Genomic DNA, 22,174 nt, shown 5'->3' with positions numbered 1-22,174 from the left:
CCAACTATAAAGAATAAAAATCATGATAAACGTGAAAATATTAGTAATTTGGCTTTTATTTTTATTAATTTAACTTTCAACATAAATTTTAAATATAATATATAGATGTGTGTGTATATAATATAATGGTTCTTCTGAATTTATAGAAAATATTACAAATAGTTGAATCCCCTCTCCCCTAAAATGTAGTATACACATAAATCAAAGAAATTCTCAATCGTATCATCTGAAGTTTTAAACCCTTTTAAATAAGGGATTTCCAAGGGTATTTATTAATTCACGGAGGATTTTCCAGTGAATAGTAATAAGACAATGTTTTTCCAGAGGAGAAAACATTTAAGTTTTAATAATTAAGTCTATTATTCAAAATATACAATAATTTGTGTTAGTAGTCACTAAAAATGTAATACACCTCTATAGAATTGTAGCAAAATAATGATACAAATGTTATTGATTGTTTATTTATGAACCATTGTTAAAATTAAAAATAATAATAAAAAAATTGATTTTACAATGCCAAACACTAAATTAATACATATAAAATAAACATTAAAATAAATTGAAAAATATGACAAGATGACTAAGTGGCAATATATTTTAACAATTTACTAGCCATTTTATTTTTTTTGTTTTAATCTAGACTTTTCTATTATTTATCATTCTTGACATAAGAAAAATTAAATAACAAGCAATTTCCAATCAAAAATATGTGCACAATATCTACTATAGTTGCGTAATTCAGTAATTTAAAAAGATTTCTGTGTTAAATAAATAATTATGAGTATAATGAAGATTTATAACAAAATCTCACCACAGCCATTTTTGAATATTTAAGTTTTTCTTTAATATGAAAATATATACTTCGTGATGATAGATTAATATTTACTTTATTTTATATATATATATGTATACATATATATAAATATATATTTATAGATGCATGTTAATAAATGTATTATTCACTTATGAAGGACTTGCTACCACTACAGACGCATTATTCACAGACCTGGTTGCTAATGGTACGAATTCAGCTGCATCTGGATTTAAAGTACTCTGAAAAAACAACATTTAAAATACATTAATACTGTAAAATATAAATTTTCTTTCCTAATTTTTAGTTAAATAATATGTAAAAAATAATATAATATTCATATAAGATAGTTTTGCAGAGCTAAAAAAATATCAAAATATTTTTAATCATATATTATACAAGTTTATGGCTAAATTAATAACTTTTGAAATTCCTAATTTGAAATTTAAAACGAAAAACAAAATTAACAAATATTGAGCCAGAATCTAATATTGTAGTCATTTAAATTTAACTTTAAATACTCAACAGTATTAAGTAATACTACCTATATGAGGTATATGAATAAAAAATTATAATATAATGTTATCCCACATGTAGTATATACTTAATAATAAAATCAAATTTTTACATTGCTATAAGAATAAATATCTTAACTGAAGGTAAAAGTAAATTTATCAAATAATAAAAAAAAAAAAAAACCAAAAAAAATTTAAGTTAATCATTAAGTTTAATTAACTTACGGTAGATTGCCTTGGTTGATCACAAGATGAATTTAAGCTCATATGATCAAGTCTATGTGTCATCATTGAGGTAGAACTGCTCGACCCATTTCTATATACAATAAAAACAGTTCAAATAATATTTAAAAGAATAATAATATATTTAACACAAAAATTTGAATTTACGTTTGAATATCACCATTTGTTGAACCATTTTGTTTGTTGCTATGTTCATCATCTAACATAGCCTCAAGACATTCCTTCATCAATTCTTTTTCTTCTAATTCTTTCATAACCTTTGAACACAAATCAATAACATAATTTATAAAAATATAAAAATTTGATTGCTATAATAACAAAATAACACAAAAAATTTAATCATACACAAAATTAATTTGAAAATTTAATTTACAATAAAACATACGGATAATAAATGATAGCACAATAATGTCACAATTGCCATCTAGCATCTAATTTAGTATGCTCAATTATATCATGATAGAAGTATATAAAAAACACTATTATTAGTAACAACTCAAAAATGATGATTTTGTGTTATGTTGTTGTTGTAGCAAACAAGTGATATATATATAAATATATACATACAGAAATCTAGTTTATACAGAAGCTACAAGAATAAACATTAAATCTTTACTAAAGTTAAAATTTTCAACTAAGAAAATAAAAAATTTATATCTTTACAGTAAATATACTAAATATCAATTAACTATTTTCAGTCATGAAATAAATATACAATAAGATCAATGAGTTAATTTAAAAAATAAATGTACAAAATAATGAATTACTATCAGAGAAAAATTGATAGAAGTGATTTAAAGAGTGTAGGTCTAATATTGACAAACTACCTAAAATTTCACCACTATTATAAATTAGGTATTTGAAAACTCAATTTACACCAGTTATACATAAGATGCCTATAACTAATAGAAAAACCTTAATTATAAATTATATGCGATAAAAAATAGAAATTGGTAAATAATTTAATAATTATTGTAAATATTTTTATTATTTTCAATATTTGAACTCTAAATAGGTATATCCACCATACAACTATTCAATAAAAGATGCAGAGCATAATTAGAAAGTACATTTGAACCTCCTCTAGTTACTATGAAAGAAAAGAAATAAATCATAATACTTGTAGATCAAATTCTTCTTGATTTTCCATCCACATATATTCAGAAAAATCACCATCTCGAGTTGGAGGATCAATTGAATCTGAATTTGATTCGGTATCATAAGGATTACTCAAATTGTCATCATCATTGAGTGTGTTGTCATTATTTTGATCTTTAGACTCTTCCTTTGGTACCTTCATTATTAATTAATATTTAACCTGAAGTGTTTCCTGTAACATAGAAATATGTGTTTATAGTTAAACCATTATTATAAATAATGATAGAATATTGACGTTTAAGTATAGCATCAGAACTATATTCATATATGATTCAATTAATTTAAGTATGCAGATCATGTATGCATATTTATCAACATTATAAATACTTTTGAAACCCTATCAAATATTAAATAGACAATACATACAATGGTGGAGGAAGACTTGCTAGCACCCCAGGCAAATTTAAAAGAAAACGCTTTTTAACCAATTCAAATTTGATTATATGGTATTTTTGTTAACCTATAGTTTACAAATATTATTTTTTAGATATACAATTTAGAAGCTATATTCAGAGTAAATTTTAAACTTTGAAAATTTACTATTCTCTCTTTAAGGCTGGCAAATTCATCGATAATTTCTTCATATGAAATTTCTTTTATTTATTCCCTTGTGTTATTTTCATAATTTAATTATTAAATGTACAACTAGACAAGATCTACATGTTTCAAAAAGTATAATGGACAGTTTTCATTTTAAAGGTAAAATAAAATTACGTATTTTACACAATTTTGAGCCCCTGGCATAAGCAAAGTTTACCATGCTCTTGCTAGACATAGTTGATTGTTACTTCAATAATTTGACGATAAAATAATTTATGGCTATACCTACTTACCATTGGATACCAAATTAATGAAGTACAATCAATGGTATACAATTTAGAAACACCACAGATAAATATACTTTCAACATCATGTACACATTGTGCAATAAATACTCATTTGTAGGTAGATAATATTTTATACTAAATTTTATACTAATTTACCCATTGTGGTAAGTAAACAAACGGTTATACAATACCTTTGAGCAAATATCCAACGTTGAAAAAACAAAATCGAAGTAAAAAATAGGTATTCTGAATCATAGATATGTGAGAGTAAAACAGAGCATCATGCATATATAACACGCTACCCGAAAACCAATAAAACAGCAGCAGATAATGTTTGTGAGATGAACTTTCCAATTCCCTTAATAGAGATTGTACGAATGGCGAAAGAAAAAACCAGTTTGATAACATCAAACACGTTTCGCTTTTTACTCGTTCCAAGGATAATAATTATTATAAAATAGCATTGTTACACATATTACTCTATTATTATAATAAACGTTGGCACACGTATAAGAGGTAGTGACAGAGCAGAGTCGACCCTCTCCGACTAGGTCGCGTCGGATTTTCCGTGGTCAAAGAAAACCGATTAGAAAGTTCGGATTGCCGTGACCCAAAGATAAGGTGACGGGACACGGCATGGGTCTCAGGCGTCACTCTCGTCGGGGGTGTCCACTGTCCCGAGGCCGCGAGCACTGATGAGGGGCCAGCGCTACGGTCGGAAAAACGAACGACCGATGGCAACGGGACGCATGAGAACACCCGTGCACCTAACGTAAGTTCTTGGACGGGAATTTCAAACACTTTTCGCGATGCCCTAGTTTTCACCCGTAACGTTACGCACGCTGGTAGGAGCGGGCGCGCACGCACGCACACATACGGTGCACTTGAAACGCGTGTCTCGAGCCACGGGAACGTGGTGAGAGAACGTACGAGGACGAGACGAAGAAAACCGTTTGCGCAGCGCACGGTCGGTCGACAAAAAGTAATAATAAACGCAATGATTTGTATACTCACGGTATTGTCGGACGACTGTTGACGCGTCGAACACGGCACTAGCGGATAGTAGCGTAACGGAGGAAATAAAAAAAACAAAATAAAAATGGACGGCCTGCGGACGACGAGTACGACGACGTGTGCAGTGACGGCGTGATTGCTGACGGACGATGGTTGCGCGGCGGTTCACGAGGAAACACGGGCGGCGAGAGAAACGACGACGACGGCGGCTAACTACGACGTGGTGGGGCGGAGCACGGGCGATCGACGCGCGGGGAAGAGTGTACGGACGGGCGGGACGGTGCGGTGCGCGACCGGTATCACGGTATCGTTCGCGAAAATGGAAGGTGAACGGGAAATGTAATAGCGAAACGGTGGACGCGCGGAACAACTCGTGCACGCCGCAACGGGTGCGTGCAGGCAGCGCGCTCGGACGGCAATGGGGCAAACTGCTCGTGCGGCCGTGGCACCACGGAATAGATTAATCTACCGCCACCACCGCCGTAGACGCTCGTTAATGATCACGCGTCGAGGAAGGGGTGCAGCGCGCTGTTTCACTCCTCCACGCCGGTTCCTGTTGGTACACGTATATACCATAATACATCCGTGGAGCACACGTATGGCTCGTGACGTAAGCGAGTTGGTGGTGCAAGCGGCACACTTCCCCGTTTCCATCGAGCATAAATTCTATGCCACCGAAACGTGCCGTCCGACCAGTGCAGCCGGACGTGTCGGCTTGAAACCGTCGTACCTATATCGGTCACAGGTGGCGCGACCGGGTATCGCCCCGTTACTGTTAAGAATCGTGTTTTCGTTGCGCATCTCTTGGCTAGAAATGTCGGTATCGTCCAAAAGTACAATTTTTAAGCATTGATTTAATATACATAGACAGCCCACGCAATGATAAATATTGGAAACGTCTCAAATGGAGCCACAATTGTAGTAGTAATGGATTCCTGATAATAGAATGCGCTGGCGTTCCATATAAACATTTGTAATCTCCGATTTATTGTTATCCGTGATCAATGTTTATACCACAGTGTAAGGATTCTGTGTTGATACATTGCTGACAAACTATAATCAATTTTATTCATACGTCAGTTAATTATCATTATATGGTTTATATTGGCGTGTATCGACTCCGCAGAAAAGGTCTTCTTACCTGTAAGAAACCAATCGATTGCGCCGAAAATATATATCATTACATTACTATAATATAGTATATATTATATTATATATATAATGTATATATATACCATATCTATCACGACGGTATTGTAAGAAAAAAAAACATATACATTTTATAGAATAAATATATAATAATAATATATATATATATATATATATATATAATAATCGATATTTGGAAAAAAAAGTCCCACGGAAAAAAGTCTCCAAATTAATATTTGATTTAAATTCAGTCTTTTATGCACAAAATAAAATATACAATAACATATAATATAATTATATAATATATTATAATACAGTAATATAATATCTTAAACATTTATAATCAGTGGCGTAACTGGGAAAAAACCTAGAGGGGCAATACAATATATTTATTATTAACAAAACCCTGACACCCCCCTCCCGCTTACCAGTTAAAACATATTTTTATTGTATGTATTTTATACACTATATCTAATTGTTTGATTTTACATAAGTCTTTTAACTCATTTCATGGTTTAGATAAACATAAATTGTAGGTAGCATGTACTAGGTACCAATATTGTTAAATAATGTCCATAAGAGTTCATTAATAAAAGGTGCTATTTGTACTGTTGGATTATCTGGGAGGGGCAAAATTATACCTTTATCTCTCAAAAAATTTACAGAGGGGGCACTTGCCCCCCTCTTGCCCCTCCTCTTCCCCTCACAATTACGCCACTGTCTAAATTATTTAAAAAATATAAGAATGCAATTATTCAGATATAAAAGATCTCTTATATTTTTACCTATTTGTTTTAAAAAATTAGGAATATCTGCAGATTTGTCCTCATCAAAATGCTTACATAAAATGTTCAATCGAATTTCAATTTTTTTACCAGCTTTTGTTTTTTTCCGATTAATTTCTCCTACTTCAGCCAATACCATTCTTGCCTTGTCCATACCAACTTTTTGACGCATTTTTGTTAGTAATTTCCAAATTCTGGGATGTTTAATGCCAACGAGATGGGAAAACCTATTGTTTCAGCCCTCACAAGCAGATTTATCAACCAAATTTATTTTATAAATAAAATAATAAGTATAAAGGAAATATCGTTTTATTTATACTGTAACGAGACTTTTTTCCGTTTACCATAATAATCAGAAATAATTGTAGTTGGATTGAAATATAAATTTTGAGCTGAGCATGTTTTTAAAATACATCTAAATGCGGTAGCGTATGTATTTGTGCTTTTGTCTGACAATAAGAAATAGGATAATGGAACACAATGTCCATTTTTAAAAATATTAACCGTAAACGGTTGATAGAAATATTTTAGGCACCTATAAAATGTACCATCTACAAATATTTTGTCACTAAAGCATAGCTATTTTAAATTAGAATTTGTAGAGTAGAATAAATTATTATTTACTGTGTCAGTATTTAGTAGAAAATCTGCTGGAAACAATATTATGTATTCACCTTAGATCATATATGATCGTATATGATCTAAGGTATTCAAAAAATCCAAAAATGTTTTAATATTATAATATATATGTTATATTCTTATATACATATATTAATCTTCAGCGGAATTAATATATAAAAATATTCGGCGCAATCACATATACAAATATTTGGCGGAATCGATAAACTCCCATTTATATGCCATACGGGTGTCGATAAAATTGTAACTGTCCAGATTTTCGATTATATTAGATTAAATTAAATTAGATTGTGTTTGTAATAGAAAATAAATCGTCAGAATTTAATTATTTAAAACAATGAGAAAAATAGTTAAAATGTTTTAAAACAAAATTTAAATGACACAATTATGATAATTACTTCCTTGAAAATGTTTGATTCAACAATTTAAAAATATAATATTTGTTTTGAGATACAGGCCAATTCACTTTATAGGTGGTTAAACAAAATTATATTTTGTTTGTATAAAACAATTATAAATTGAATATATTTTCTTATCTCAGGTTATTTTATGGCGTGTTCTCATGAGTCAAGTTTAATTGACCGATTATAGTTGATCAACAAAAATTGAATATAAGTTGAATCAGTTTTTGTTCACCCATTTCAACATAACATGTTTCAATTTTATTTTGAACTCAGTTGAAAAGCCGCGGTCGACACGTAGTTGACACCAACTGTCATGCTTATGATAAAGTTCTAAGAATTTTAGCATCACGCTTTTAGACCACATGAGGCTCATTTTTAAAATTAAAAATATTTAATGCGTTAAAATTAAAAAAAAAAACATAACTAAAAAAATAAAACATAAAATGCACGTGACTGTCCACTGGTTGAAAACAAACTGAAGTTCAATTTGAATCAACTGTAGTTTAGGTTGTTCTTACGTGTCAAGACAGGTTTCAATTTAAACTTATATTACAGTTGATTCAAGTTGAACTTCAGTTTGTTTTCAACCAGTGGACAGTCACACGTGTATTTTATGTTTTATTTTGTCATTTGTGTGTTTTTTTTTTTTTTAATTTTTAATGTACTAAATATTTTTAATTTTAACCCAAAAACGACGTTTTTACAATTTTTACAAATATTAATTAAAATCGCTTTTAATTCTTCTTTTACTAAAATACTTACTGTATTTATAATTTCACATATAACTGCATTCAACGTCATTTTCAACTGTATTGATATATGTGATAAAATGAGTTCGACAGTGGCATTGACTACGTGTTGACATTACGTGTAAAACTAAGTTGAAAATAAAATTGAAATATGTTCTGTTGCAATGTGCGAACAAAACTGATTCAACTTATATTCAATTTTTGTTGATCAACTATAATCGGTCAACTAAACTTCACTTTTGAGAACGCGCTTATACTCAAACAAGTTTCCTGGACCATCAGACGACTTGATCCCCCTGTCATTCTCTGTCTATCTAAATTCGATAATAATTATTTTTTCAATTATGACACTTAACGCTATCTATTGTCACATTTATTTTATTACTTAATAGGTTTCCATATTTTCCTATACCATGGACTATCTATGTATATTTAAATCAATGATTCAAGGTATCAATTTAAAAAACCGTTATTATCGATCACAATAAATATCATTGTTTAAGTATCAATTAAAATCGATATTAGTACACCTATCGTTAAAAAAAAACCGAAGACCAACGTGGCTGTATATGGCGACTCAACGTACTACACGTTATATACCGTACTGTATTTGTACGATCCAGTATCTACAGAACGGAAGTAACACGCTATGGTTGGTGTCGAAAACAAAACAAACGCGGCCGAAGTCTTAGACTAAAACATCAACCAGTCATATGCCAGAGGTAGCGAACGTTAGGCTACCCAAAGTCAGAGTGCTCAAAAAATATAATTAGATTATAACTAATTATTGGTGCAAATTAATAAAAATAAATAAAATAAATATTGTTTAAATATATTTGACCATGATATTATTGTCATATCGAACGATTTTATCGATAGTAAATATTTATCGAAGAACTTAATCGATGTATCGGACAAATATATTAATATCTTTAACTTAGCGATGTATTGTTGACATCTCTACTCTTGATTACTAACTCCCAATCGCATTTCCAGCACTCGTAGTTTTTCAATTTATTCTAGGGATGGGAAAAATGAATCAATTTGAATCATTGATTACAATGGTTATTATAATCAATGTTATTACGGCTAAATTTATGTAGGTTCGGGTTTTACTCTAAGATTTAAAACCTGTTGCAAAAGAAATTATTAATGAATAGTAAATTATATGAAAGTTGAAACTCGTCAACTGGAGTCGTTTTTAGGATATTGAACGAATCGTTCTTACCTTTCATTTCTGAATCAAAATGTTCACTGAAGTGATTTGTTCGTTTTGGACGAACCGCTCGTGAACAACCTATATCTAATTCATGCACATTTCTTATTATTAAATCGATCATATCTATGAGTCAACATCGAATTGATACATGAAAATACATCAGGAGATTCTCCGTGAAATTGTATTATTGTGTTATAATATTTTTATGGATTTTGCAGATTAACTTTTAATGAATTACATTTTTTACTACATTCCACGCTATCATCACATTTAATTTTATAGACATTGCTACACTCGAGGTTATATTCGTAAACTGTTTAGCATTCAAAGTATCTTGTTGATCATGAATTACCTAGACTGTGAAAAATGTATATAGAAGGAACTAGTACCGTTACAGATAAATACTTTGTAATTTAAATCAGGGACAGAAACCTTGATGAATTGTACGGTTCCAGTTCCGGTTCCTAAAAAAAAAAAAAGGTTTCTGTTTTGATGCCGATTCTAAAATAAATAAAATTTGGGTTTCTGTATCTTTTCGGTTAAAAAAAAAAACTAAAATTTCGGTTTCGGTTTATTTTCGGTTCTTAAAAAATGAAAAATTAGTTAAAAAAAAAAAGGGCAAAGAGTATGTTTCGTCTCTCCAAATATAGGTACAAACTTAGTTGATACTTCATGTGGAACAGCTTGGAGAAGAATTTGGACTGAGTATATATAATATTTTCGGTAATAATAATCTATTATGACTAAGATCATAGATTAAATTAATTAAATATACCATGGGATTATCTGTTAACACAGTATTTCTGTCTATAAGTGAAAAATGGATTTGAACATAAGACTACAGTGCCATACAGAATTTGTCCTCACCTGTCCGAGCTATTTCATCATAAAGAAAAGCAAATGTTAAAGACAAACGTATTATCAATATTAATTTTTTAAATTTTATTACATTATACATTTATGCACCTTGTCTGTTTTTGACTAAAGTATTGTTTCTATAGTATTGATACTGTCGTGTGTAGTGCGTACAGTTTATGCCTAGTCAGTAGTAATTATTGCGTAATATTATTATGTCATTATGATCCGTGGTTTTTAGTTGCATGGCTTTTTGAGTGATTTTAAATTACTGATTTACTTACAACTACCTATTTATAAGGTTGTTGAGTATTTTAAAATAACTTGAATTTTTTTTTTATCTTGCCGAGAAAACTATAATGTCTTGAAAAAAAAAAATTTAAATTAGTATGATAAGATTAGAGGCAACCCTCAGTTTGTCCCCCCCAAAAATATATTATGTTCCGGCGTCCTTGTCACTTAATATATCATTATTCAATATTGAAATTTTTAAAATATAACTCAGGCGTGCTTTACATCAGAAAACGATAGTCACAATCACAATCATAACATGCCTACAAAAAATTTATTTATAGACATAATTTTAGAAATTCTCGTTATTATGGGAATTAGAAAACCCACATGCAGTAAATAATGACTAATTTTGTTGCAATTCCTATTATAGTATTACATTATTATCAGTTGTTACATAGAACCATTGATTATAGAATAGATAGATAGTCAACGCAATGTTAATATTTGGCGACTACTCGTAAGATGCAACCGCTATGGAGCGCTGGCTATTCTATAATCAATGATAGAACCATTGTATACTTTTATAGTTTAATGACACGTCTAAATTCTGTAAGTACTTGTATGATTATTTTTGAATATTATTAATCCCAATAGTAATAATAATAAATCTACATATTTGTGTAGTTCTTATTACCCATTAATGACAGATATAAATAAAAAAATGCAATTATAACAACACTGAAATTAACAGTTAAAAACTTTTATAAAATATTATCGGTTCTGATTTTTAAATAAATACAAATATAGGTTCCGGTGGGATTCCGGTTTTAAAATTAATTTAAACTAGGGTTTCGGTGAAGTTCCGGTTCCCAATATTCAAAGGGTTTCGGTTCCAAAACCGGTTCTTTTAGGTACGGTTCCAGTCCCTGATTTAAATGGCTTGGTTTCCCTCATGAAATTCTTTAGTATGTAAATTATTTAATGTTTCAAATACGAACATGTTTTTAATTGACAATGTCAACTAAATTGTAGTAACAGTGGTCCAAAAAAAAAAAAAACATTTAATAATTACAATTCACAAATTATACTGCAAGTTGCTATTTAGCTATGTTACTTTAAATAAATTATTGGTAGAAATAATGTTTTGAATTATAGAAAGTGTTGTTCAAACATCTGTTCAAATATATATCACATATTCAAATTTTTTTTAACTTTGTTAAAACGATTGTCTAAACTTTAATTTAATATACTAATAAGTACAAAAAAGAATAAAATGGTTTTTGAAAAAAGGATAATTATTAGATTTTTTTTTTACATAACATAGTACTTGTAGCATTAAATTGCTATTTTAGTATCAATGAAATAATTGACCAATATGAATACTGATTCGAAGAAGTAAATTATAGAAAAATATTCAACATGTTTGATAATATTTTTACTAAAATGAATCTCGGATAAAATCCCGCGACCAAAATCTAGCCGGACAAAATTCCCGCCAAAAAATTGAATTTGAAGTTTATCAAATAGGCGTGTTTAAAACGTAGATATTTTTTATTTTTACTATTTTACATTCATTTATTTATATTTTATCGCAGTTTCATATAATATAGACTTTGTTATTAACATTATATTATATTGCATATTTAATAATTTTACTAATTTATTTTACTTCTTTCATTCAATTAAATTTTATACATTGAATTGCAAATTGTGAGCAATGCCACGTAAGTAGTTGAGTGTTGGTGTTTTGGAATTTAGAACAAGTAGACTATATTCTTGAATTTAATATTTGATAAAATTTCTTCAGAGATGCATTTTCCTTCCTCTGAATAAAACTTTCTATCTTTACCCTCGTTAGATTTTCGTATTGTTTAAATGTGTTAATTACTTTCCAAATAGAAGGATGTGTAGCTTGCAGGTGAGAATAAAATATTGTGTCATTCTTCAACGCCATTATTTGTTTGAGGTAGATTTACCACATAAGTGAAACAATTCCACATAGACAGAGGAAATAGAGGACTGCGCCGACGTCCACGTCTATCTAGACGTTCCAGCCAAGTATCCTCAAGATTACTGAGAAGAGGAAAAAGTTCTGTTTCATTATTTTAGTAAAATTCACATTCAATCAAAGTTTGAAACGCTTTTTTCATAACCTCCTCTGGAATAAACGCAAGAGCTGTTATTTGACGAATTTTTAGTGCAAATTCAGAATCGTTCATATATCGCTGTTGCAAAGATGGAGATTGAATGTGACGACATATTGACTGGAAAAAATGAAAGAAAGAGCATATCACTAGACATTTCAGAAAAACTTTAGTGACGAATTTTTAAACTGCTTCCTTGAAGTCTATCATTAATGTACTAGGTTTTAATGATGTGTTTAGTTCTTCTAGTGTGGTCAGAAATGTTGTGTAAGTTGCTCGAGTTTTATCAGGCAGCAGTGTATAGACAAACGGTTAGAAAGTGAAAAATGTAACTCCATGAATAGTATAAAGATGCGAGAATAGTGAGGGGATGAGGAAAATTTTCCGTCAGCATACCAATGATCACAAGTCGCAAATTCTAAATTTGCTTTTGTAGATAAAATATATTTAATAATAAAAAAAATATAATAAATGGTTAGTACTCGTAAATGAATATATAAATAAATGGTATATTTATAGAAATATATTGAATTAATGAAATGTAAGTTAATAATAAATCATAATTTTTTAAATAATTTATGTATACATGTGTTTAAGGAAAACAGTGACAAGAAATATTACGAATGCATTACTATTTATTTAATTCGAGTTTTTCTTACTACATTAAGGACTTAAATTAATAGGGCTTACATTAAACTTGCATTTAATTTCGAAAATTTAAAATTTTTATATTCATTTTTCATTGTATGTGTGTCAAAAAATAATTATTTTGAATTATACCACCTATTTTTGAGTTCAAATATGAATCCCTTTAATTTTTTAAACAATTATGTTTTTTTATAAAGTTTGGTCTTATCTTGAAACCTATCCAATTGATAATGAGTTAAAATTTTATTTTATTAACTATATCATATTTTTCAACAGATTATCTACAGTTTTACAATGTTTCGAGTGCTTTCATAAGAATTGTTGAAAAATTAAATTAAGTGCACTGCAATAAGAACAAAACATTTACATTATTTTAACAGGGTTTTTTACTCAAATATCTCAAATGGTAAAATTTGAATTAATTAATTAAACAAATTTAAATAATTTTAATTCATTTTTAAAACAATTTTTTTGATTTTATTTAACAATTAAATGATAAACCAATTATTTTTAGTAAAATTTGATAATATAAAAATTGACAATAATATTATTTACAACTGTAAATTTAAACAAATAATTTAAATATGATTATAATATACTACCATTTTTACCTTTATGCATTCTCTTCAATTATTTAAAGCAGTAAAATAAACAAAACAAATAACATAAATTTTCTCTTTGCTAACAACTTGTTATTACATGCATCTGGATAGTGAGTAAGGTTCAATTCGTAACTAAGTCTTTTCTTTATATATTCAAAACTAAAAAAGTCAGTTACACTATAATTATTTAAAATAGTCAAAAGAAAAATTGATTATAAATATTAATACAAAATTATACTAACCATCATTAATTCAAATTATGAAGTTTCAATAATTTTTCAATTCATCAATCAATTATTCCATGACCACTAAAAATATGAATTTAAATGAAATAATAAATTATTTCATTTCAATTATTAAATTAAATTTTATTAATTGACTAAAATAATATAAATTATTACCTTTAATAATTTCACCAATCATTAAAAACAATAATTCATTGTACTTTTTGAAGATCGAGTCTAAACAGATTCTATCAAAAATAAAATAAAATAAATATTAAAACAATTTAATTATCATACATATAAGTATAATCATTGGCTAAATATAAAATATGTAAAATTGATGTAGAATTAGGTCTTAGGTACAAAATTATTTTAAATATTAATGAATATTTTAAAAAAAAAATTAAGAATATATGAAATTTCATATTTTTAATTTGACTATAACCATTTTATTTATAAAATATATACAAACTGTCTTTGATTATACATCATAATACTTGTTATTTAGTAAATAAATAATTTATAAATTTCCAACCTACCTAAAAAACTTACTATCTTTGAACCAGGGACCTAAGTCCTATGCTGATGATAAGAGTCTCAATAATGTTGGTCTGAATTATATGCCTAACTTATCTTGTACCCACAATCTATAATCATCGATTCATATAGTGAAATCTCTATATAAAATAAATCAATGGTACCGGAACAAATATTCATTGAGATCATGGAGTATATAATAAGATTATTTAAATTTATATACATATTCAGTGAATAAGAAAAGATGTAATTTATAAAAATCTGTTGAATTATATAGAGATTTCACTTTTATACGATTAGAATAAAATATACTAGGATATAATGCCATTAATAAACTATAACAGAATTTTAGAATATAACAACATACTACTTACGATTTTTAATCCATTATAGTAGAAATTATGCCTACTATAATTATTATTACAAAACAGAAAATGATTCTTCCAATAAAAATTGTATTAAAACTATTAAAAAATATTGAGTCAACAACAATTGCATAGAGGTCCCTGAATAGGTAAGGGTAATTTTTATTTTATAATATAATATATAATTACACAAAAATTATACACCTTTAAATGAAATGCATTAAATTTCAATCAATCAGTAAAATCAAATAAAAAATTATATTGGAATAAAACAATAATGAATTATATAAAAAATATATATGTACGTATAGATATAGGTATATAAAATGTTTTTAACTTATTTCACCTAAATTTTAAATCATAACGAACATGAAAAACAAATATTGTACTATCATAATTTAGTGATTTTTAAATGGCAATAAGTATCATTTGAAGAGCAGTTAGTTTTGTTTGAAAAACCCATCATTTGAATAGTTCAATACCCAAAAGTTGAAGAAGATAAATTTGATGGTTATTGATTCCTACCAGCCTCGTTTCAGCAACCTGCCTAACAAGATAGAAAAAAATAATCATTATGCATGAAAATCACAAAAAACCTCAGTATTAATTTTACTCGAGCTAATAATTATATTTAATAAATTTACAATTAATTTTAATATGAAGTTTATAATACTTACTTTAATACCGTCCTCTTGAGTTTTGATGAAAATTACCCCCACCTCCTACAAAACATTAAAATTTAATATTAAAAAACTGAACTTAAATACTGATTGTGCTGTTATTAAACCGACGTTAGTCGCGCGAGCATATTTTATGCCGTTAGTCGCGCTGCTATCTTTTTGACCGCACTATAATTTTATACACTAATATTATTTTCTACAATCTATTAATTTTATTAATATTTAATTATTATCAATACGCAAGAAAATTTACACAAAATTTGTTAGTTCTAAAAAAAAATATTTTATACTTATTTCATGTATTTTTACAAACAAAATGATTTTTTTTTGTGTACAATAAAAAAAAATATATATGAAATATAATAGAATATAATATTATACTTAAAAAGTTGATTTGGTTAATTTTTTTATTTATCTATACTGCTCCATAAATCTGATTGTTGGAAGAATTATGAATACGTTACTGTATGCTCTTTGCAAATTTAATTTTCGCAGGTTTTACATTGAGTTTTTGTTTTTCTATTTTTTTTTTTTCTGTCGCAATAATAGCATCTTCCTTCACAGGATGATCCAGCTTCATGTTGTAATATGTTTATAAAGTTTATAAAATGTAGATGTTGAAATGATATTGGTTCTCGGAATATGATGAGTCGCGGGTTGGTTTATAGGACCGCAATTAAATATATCATTGTTCAATATTATTTATTTTTGGAAATAATTGTTCAAATTCATAGTTTTTAATATATAATAATAGCTAATGAGTTTTTTAAAAGGTATAAAAAGTGTTAATTACATATGTTGAAGAATAAATTCTGCAAAAATCATAATATTTGAGTGCGGTCATTTTGACCATGATGCGACTAACAGCGGGTTAAGGGTTTATGGTTAAAACATTAAAATATATAAAAAGGAATTAAACTAAAAATATTACCTCGACCTGTGTGATATGGCACAGCCCTGTTGTTACCAAAATTTCCTCGCATTGGTCCTCCACCATATCCACTTTGACTTCCTCCCCAATTTCCTCCTACAAATGAAACATATGAATTAAATTTTAATAAAAAAATTAAATTAATTATAACCAATATAGATACCTCCATTACCCCAACCTCGTTGGTTAGATTGACTACCCCAAACATTATTCCAACCTTGAGGGCCACCTTGAGCCCAACCACCACTGCTTCCGCCACCATAACCCCCAAAACTATTACCTGAAATTAAAATAAATGAATATAAGTTAATTTATAATTATCAGTTTATTATAATTTTTAAGAACTAATAAAATCACACAGAATACTAATATATTTTAAAATTATAATTTAATTACTTATTATAAATATTAAATAAATTAATGTAATACACATACCTCCCCAGTTATTGTTATGGCCTCTCCAAGCTTGTCCTCTTCCACTACCAATACCACGACCACCTCTATGACCTCTAGCTGCTGAAGCTACATCTTTACTCACAGCTTTCTTAACTTCTAATTTATTACCACAAACTTCATGGCTTTTAATCACTATAAATGAATTTTGTTAAATAATTTTTAAAACAAAATTATGATATAATACTTACACACAGCTTTATCAACTGCATCTGAATCATCAAATTCAATGAATCCAAAACCTTTACGCTGTCCAGTTTCTTTGTCGGTTACAATTTGTAAGTTAAGTATATTACCATACTGACCAAAATATTCTCGTAGTTCTTCCTCTGTTTGTTCTTTAATTCCAGAAACAAACATTTTTTTTACAGTCCATGCTATATCAGGTTTATCTATATCCTATAATTAAATATACAATTTATAAAGTACAGTGAATTATAAAATAAATAAATTTTGATTTGAATTATTTGAATGTACACAGTCGATTAATTAAATGCTTACATCACGGGGCACAGCACGTTTTGTTTCTACTTCACGGCCATCAATTTTATGTGGTCTATTTGCCATAGCATCATCAACCATGGATGATTTTGAGTATGTAATAAAACCAAAACCTCGTGATCTAAATGATAAATATTCAAATTTTATTAAAATAAACAGAAAGGATAACTTTACAGTTATACAATGGAGCATTTAAATGTATAAGATTGACTTTGTATAATCAGAATCTTTGCTGGAAAAGATCTTGTAATCTAGCGAAAAATAATTTTACTTTTTGAAAAACTAAGAAATCTGCTTAAATATTCGATAGATCTTTTATGATTCTATTTTGATAAAAATTGTACTCAACTGTTCCATAAAGAATTAATAAAATCTTAAACAAATTAGTAATTACTTAAATACTTAGTTATAAATTATTTAAGTTTCAAAAGAGACAAGAAAAAAATCATTATTATTTTAAAATACGATCAAATGTAATACAATGATATTTATCAATCTGCAAAAATTTTCATACTTATATAGGAAAATCTAAATTTTACAAATATGTTAAATTAACTCATTTAATAATAAAAAAAATTCAGTATAAATATGAATAAATATTTTTTATGGTAATGTATCAAATATTTATTCAATATAAATATATAATAATACTCAAATTAATAGTATCAATAATAATTTTTATATAATTATTCTAACCTTTTAGTCACCGGATCTTTCATAACAACTACATCAACAATTTCACCCCATTTTTCAAAAAATTCTTTTAACGAATCATTTGTAGTTGTATAATTAAGTCCGCCTATGAATAATTTTCTGAACTGTTCTAGTTCTTCAGTAGTATTTTCACCCTATTAAAAATATGGTTAAAAAATCAAATAAAAATATTATATACAAAAGCAATATACCAAAATTATATTCTTACCGATACACTCATTTTGTTAGATATCAAGAAATTTCAATAAGAAATGTAAAATATTGTGAGTACTGTGACAGTTAAGACAGGAAGACTCCAAATAATAACAAGTGTTATACAATGTTAGTTATTATCAAACATTAATAATACAAATATAATAACAATTAATTAGTTCTGGGTTGAAATTGTTTATACAACGTATACCCGAAGAAAATTACTATAGCATTAATAGGCTACGAAATTACCAAGAAAAAACGAAACGAAGACTTCAAACCGCACTAAGTACATAGTATTATCAGGAAGCAAGATATAAATCCATACAGGTTGCCCGACGGGCGTAGAATTGTGATAAGATGACCGCCGACGCTGAGGCAGACAGTGACGCCTATAACTTACAACAAACCAAAATAGTTCCAAGCCGATGAAACTATAATCAGTGTGACCACAGAATAATAATAATTGTTACCCAATGTACGATAAATTTAAAATTAATATATAAATTTAGGATCTAATAAAGTTGATTTTGAGACAATTTTATCTTTTTCTAGAGATCCTAACCGCCTCGCGATGATAGCTACTAAACTATTTTTTAGTAAATACCGGCATCAGTTTCTGGTCTTAAATTTCTAACCGTATGTTGAAGTCCTCTTATAAGTGGTATTATTAAAGATAAAGTTGGGTATTTTTCTCCGGATAATTCAGTCGTCTTATATTCGAATGGTTTTAAAATTGGAGCACAATCTGTTATCAAATCCCATTCGTTTGCAGTTAAGCGATTTGGAGCTCGTGGAAGTGATGACATTGCAGCAGATAAAGGATTTTTAATTTGGATGAACCTTTCTATCATAGTTAAAATTATACTTGCAAAATCAAAATGGTCAGTTACCAGAGTATAATCATAAGTGTGTCCACGAGGGGTGCCGATTGTGCCAGGGCATTCTTCGAAATATTGTAAATGGGGCCTCTAAAATTTAAGTCTAAGAGTAAGATATTCGTATTTAACTATATTGTTTAAATTAAATGTAATTTATTCTAAAATGTTTATTAAAAAATAAATTATATTTCGTAAACAAACTAAATTTTCGTGTAAAAACTAAATAAAATAATATAAAAGCTGAAATTGACTATAAAAACACAAATCAAAATAATTATAGCTATCTAATAAATATAATACAATATATAATAATAATAATATAATAAATGTACTAGATTAAAGAAATGCATATTAATTGGGACTAATTAACACAATCTTGAATAAAAAAATTTATTTATGTTTATTTAGCTATTTATAAATTATAATTTTTTAAATATACTTATACGTTTTGTTAAGATAAGGCCCAAAAGTATATTAGACACCTCTGAAATACAGTTATCCACATGCCTATAAGTATAATATACTAGAATGAAAAAGGTGATCTTGTGAAATTGTGTCCGGCAATTTCCAATAATTCATTTAAGAATAAGGTTTATAAAACTTAAGTAAATTTTTCATAAATTACAAAAATAATTGTTTTCACAATTTTCTTCAATTTTTTGTTTTTTTTTAAATTGTACTAAGATAATATGCAATCTGTTCAATGTATTGGTACAATAAGCTTATGCGTGCGATATAAAGATAAAAATAAAACAACAAACAAAACAAATATATTTTTTTAATTTTTTTTCTTTTAAATATTTTTTAATTCTTAAAAATATTTTTTTTTTTAATATTTCATAATGTAGGTTTAAAAAGGGTAAGAAAAGAGTTAATATTTTTACATGGTGAAACTATCTGCTCGATAGACATCTACAGGAGCGAATTGGCCTATCGGGAAATCGGGAATCTTCCCGATGGGCCGGTCCTTGTTTGGGCTGCTTTAGATTATTATAGATTATTATATGTAATTACCAAAAAAAAGTTTTATTTTGTAAAATAAATAAAAATCGTTAAACAAATAAAAATAAAATTAAAGATGTATTAAGATCAAAATTCAGTTCAAGTTTTAACTGGTTAATTATGTGACTTACCCAAAACTATTATAGCTTTAATTATAGAAAAGTTATTGTAGATTTTACTAATTTAGGGGTGAAACTAAACAAATTTTGAAATTAATGCATAATAAAGCATTTTTTTGGGATGGGGAGGAGTAAAATAGTTTAATATGCGGTTCATGGGCCGGTTTGTTTCATATTTCCTGGGCCGAAAATAATTGCCAATCCGCCCCTGGACGTCTGCATAGACTATCTCCGGTAACTGGCAAACCCGCTATTTCAAAAGTTGACAAATCGACTACTGATCAGCGATATTGCAAAAATAGTTCCCTAACTGTTAAGTTAAAACTGCTTGAACTTGAATCTTTAAACTAATAATGAAACTTTTGAAGAAAATTATAAGTGTTCACTTAAAACTCCGTTGATGATGTGACAAATAATTCGTAGGAACTATTATTAGTTAAAAAATTAAATTTTATAACGTCATAGCAACGCGTTATTGTTAATAGCCAATAGAATGTATAGTGCAAATATAGTATGTAGTATAATTACTATATGTAGTCGTATTTTTACTTTTTAACATGTTTATATATGTCAGTGTCGCACGTTCTTAAAATTGACAATTTAATTATATATATATATATATATATATATATATATATATATATATATATATATATAATAATAATAATATTTTATATTGTATAATAAGTAGTTCTATAAATTTTATTCGTGTATACACTGTATTACGAAACATGTAATTTATGTTTTCCATAAGTAAAATTAGGTCCTTCTAGGCTTTAATGAAACAAATCCGACTGGTGTTTTCGTAGAGGGGGAGTTGAGACATCCCCTCCAAGACCCCCTTTCGGGACGGCCCTGGTTATCATAACTTACAAAATAAACATTATAAATTATTAAATGGTAACTACTTATTATTCACTAACTTTTAAAATATTAATACTACCGACTTCTTGACAGTACCCACTATCCAATCATCACCAGTCACAATACACCTAGGATCTTTCTTATCAAGTCTTAATCAATAATCAATCTTGCATTAATATTTATTAACTATTTTAATTACACGACACTAGTATCAATAGGCAGCGCCGTGGAGAGAGAAACCCGTGCCCGAGAGGTATATCTTAAGGGCACCATTATTTTTGACTGCCTAAATTACATTTGTCAGGTAACTGAGTAAAATAGTATGAATATAAATGGTGTGGAATAAATCATTTAAAAAAAACTACTCAAAAATATTATAAATCAATTATTTACAGACATTTTTTAATTTTTATTATATAAATATTTTCTTATTTTTAATGAATTTGTATTTATCTTATGTTTAACGTAATATAATATAAAGTTATTTCAAATTAGCTTTCCTTGCTTTTTAAGATGCAAATGAGTCAATGACTATTATAAAATTAATCTGACCTGCTAACGCTGATTCTAAGCAAAGAGTTGTTAATGCGGAAACTCTTGTCTGTGTAAAACAGGACCGATAAAAGTTTTTTATTCTTAAAAGCATTCTAAAGGATTGCTCAGCACTATTGAATAATATTATTTTAAAGCAAATGGTATCTTTCAATAACCTCCT

The 22,174-nt window shown here is 27.9% G+C and overlaps 2 protein-coding genes across 7 annotated transcripts; both read right to left on the bottom strand.

Annotated features, from left to right (window-relative positions):
* Positions 1–886: 886 nt before the first annotated feature.
* On the bottom strand, positions 887–5,021 carry LOC112687908 (polyadenylate-binding protein-interacting protein 2B). Of its 3 annotated transcripts, none has more exons than XM_025560892.1 (5): positions 4,569–5,021; positions 2,690–2,899; positions 1,717–1,826; positions 1,552–1,642; positions 964–1,053 (listed from the first exon to the last, which is right to left on the bottom strand). In XM_025560892.1, the coding sequence occupies exons 2-5, from the start codon at positions 2,867–2,869 to the stop codon at positions 964–966; spliced, it is 471 nt and encodes a 156-aa protein (XP_025416677.1). In that variant the 5' UTR covers positions 2,870–2,899; positions 4,569–5,021. The 3 variants fall into 3 exon arrangements, with proteins under 3 accessions (XP_025416679.1, XP_025416677.1, XP_025416678.1); XM_025560893.1 differs by lacking the exon at positions 4,569–5,021 and adding an exon at positions 3,746–4,500; XM_025560894.1 differs by lacking the exon at positions 4,569–5,021 and having other exon boundaries at positions 887–1,053; positions 2,690–2,869.
* Positions 5,022–12,258: 7,237 nt separating this feature from the next.
* On the bottom strand, positions 12,259–18,923 carry LOC112688025 (heterogeneous nuclear ribonucleoprotein 87F-like). Of its 4 annotated transcripts, none has more exons than XR_003149040.1 (12): positions 18,610–18,923; positions 18,384–18,535; positions 17,688–17,808; positions 17,378–17,585; positions 17,169–17,321; positions 16,897–17,013; positions 16,740–16,829; positions 15,800–15,844; positions 14,398–14,468; positions 14,239–14,304; positions 14,006–14,155; positions 12,259–12,866 (listed from the first exon to the last, which is right to left on the bottom strand). XR_003149040.1 is itself a non-coding variant. In XM_025561036.1 (9 exons), exons 1-8 carry the CDS (start codon positions 18,619–18,621, stop codon positions 15,801–15,803), a joined length of 897 nt encoding a protein of 298 aa, XP_025416821.1. In that variant the 5' UTR covers positions 18,622–18,922; the 3' UTR covers positions 15,477–15,669; position 15,800. The 4 variants fall into 4 exon arrangements, 2 of the variants coding, with proteins under 2 accessions (XP_025416821.1, XP_025416820.1); XR_003149039.1 differs by having other exon boundaries at positions 12,260–12,866; positions 15,800–15,841; positions 16,734–16,829; positions 18,610–18,921; XM_025561036.1 differs by lacking the exons at positions 12,259–12,866; positions 14,006–14,155; positions 14,239–14,304; positions 14,398–14,468 and adding an exon at positions 15,477–15,669 and having other exon boundaries at positions 18,610–18,922.
* Between the last annotated feature and the right edge of the window lie 3,251 nt (positions 18,924–22,174).

This window comes from Sipha flava, unplaced genomic scaffold (genome assembly GCF_003268045.1).
Source record: "Sipha flava isolate LNK unplaced genomic scaffold, YSA_version1 36_pilon_pilon, whole genome shotgun sequence".
NCBI lineage: Eukaryota > Metazoa > Arthropoda > Insecta > Hemiptera > Aphididae > Sipha > Sipha flava.
Note: the sequence above shows the minus strand (reverse complement) of the source record. Positions and strands in the feature narration are given on the sequence as shown.

What these genes read in the sequence shown, in the direction of transcription:
- LOC112687908 (XM_025560892.1), bottom strand. Translation starts at nt 2,869, where the DNA reads ATGAAGGTACCAAAGGAAGAGTCTAAAGATCAAAATAATGACAACACA. An exon ending in AAGAAGAATTTGATCTACAA is followed by an intron (nt 1,827 to 2,689) that starts GTATTATGATTT and finishes TTGTGTTCAAAG; the next exon opens with GTTATGAAAGAATTAGAAGA. An exon ending in ATCAACCAAGGCAATCTACC is followed by an intron (nt 1,054 to 1,551) that starts GTAAGTTAATTA and finishes TTGTTTTTTCAG; the next exon opens with AGTACTTTAAATCCAGATGC.
- LOC112688025 (XM_025561035.1), bottom strand. An exon ending in AACGTGCTGTGCCCCGTGAT is followed by an intron (nt 17,586 to 17,687) that starts GTAAGCATTTAA and finishes ATTTAATTATAG; the next exon opens with GATATAGATAAACCTGATAT. An exon ending in GCCATATCACACAGGTCGAG is followed by an intron (nt 15,842 to 16,733) that starts GTAATATTTTTA and finishes GTTTTGTAGGAG; the next exon opens with GTGGGGGTAATTTTCATCAA.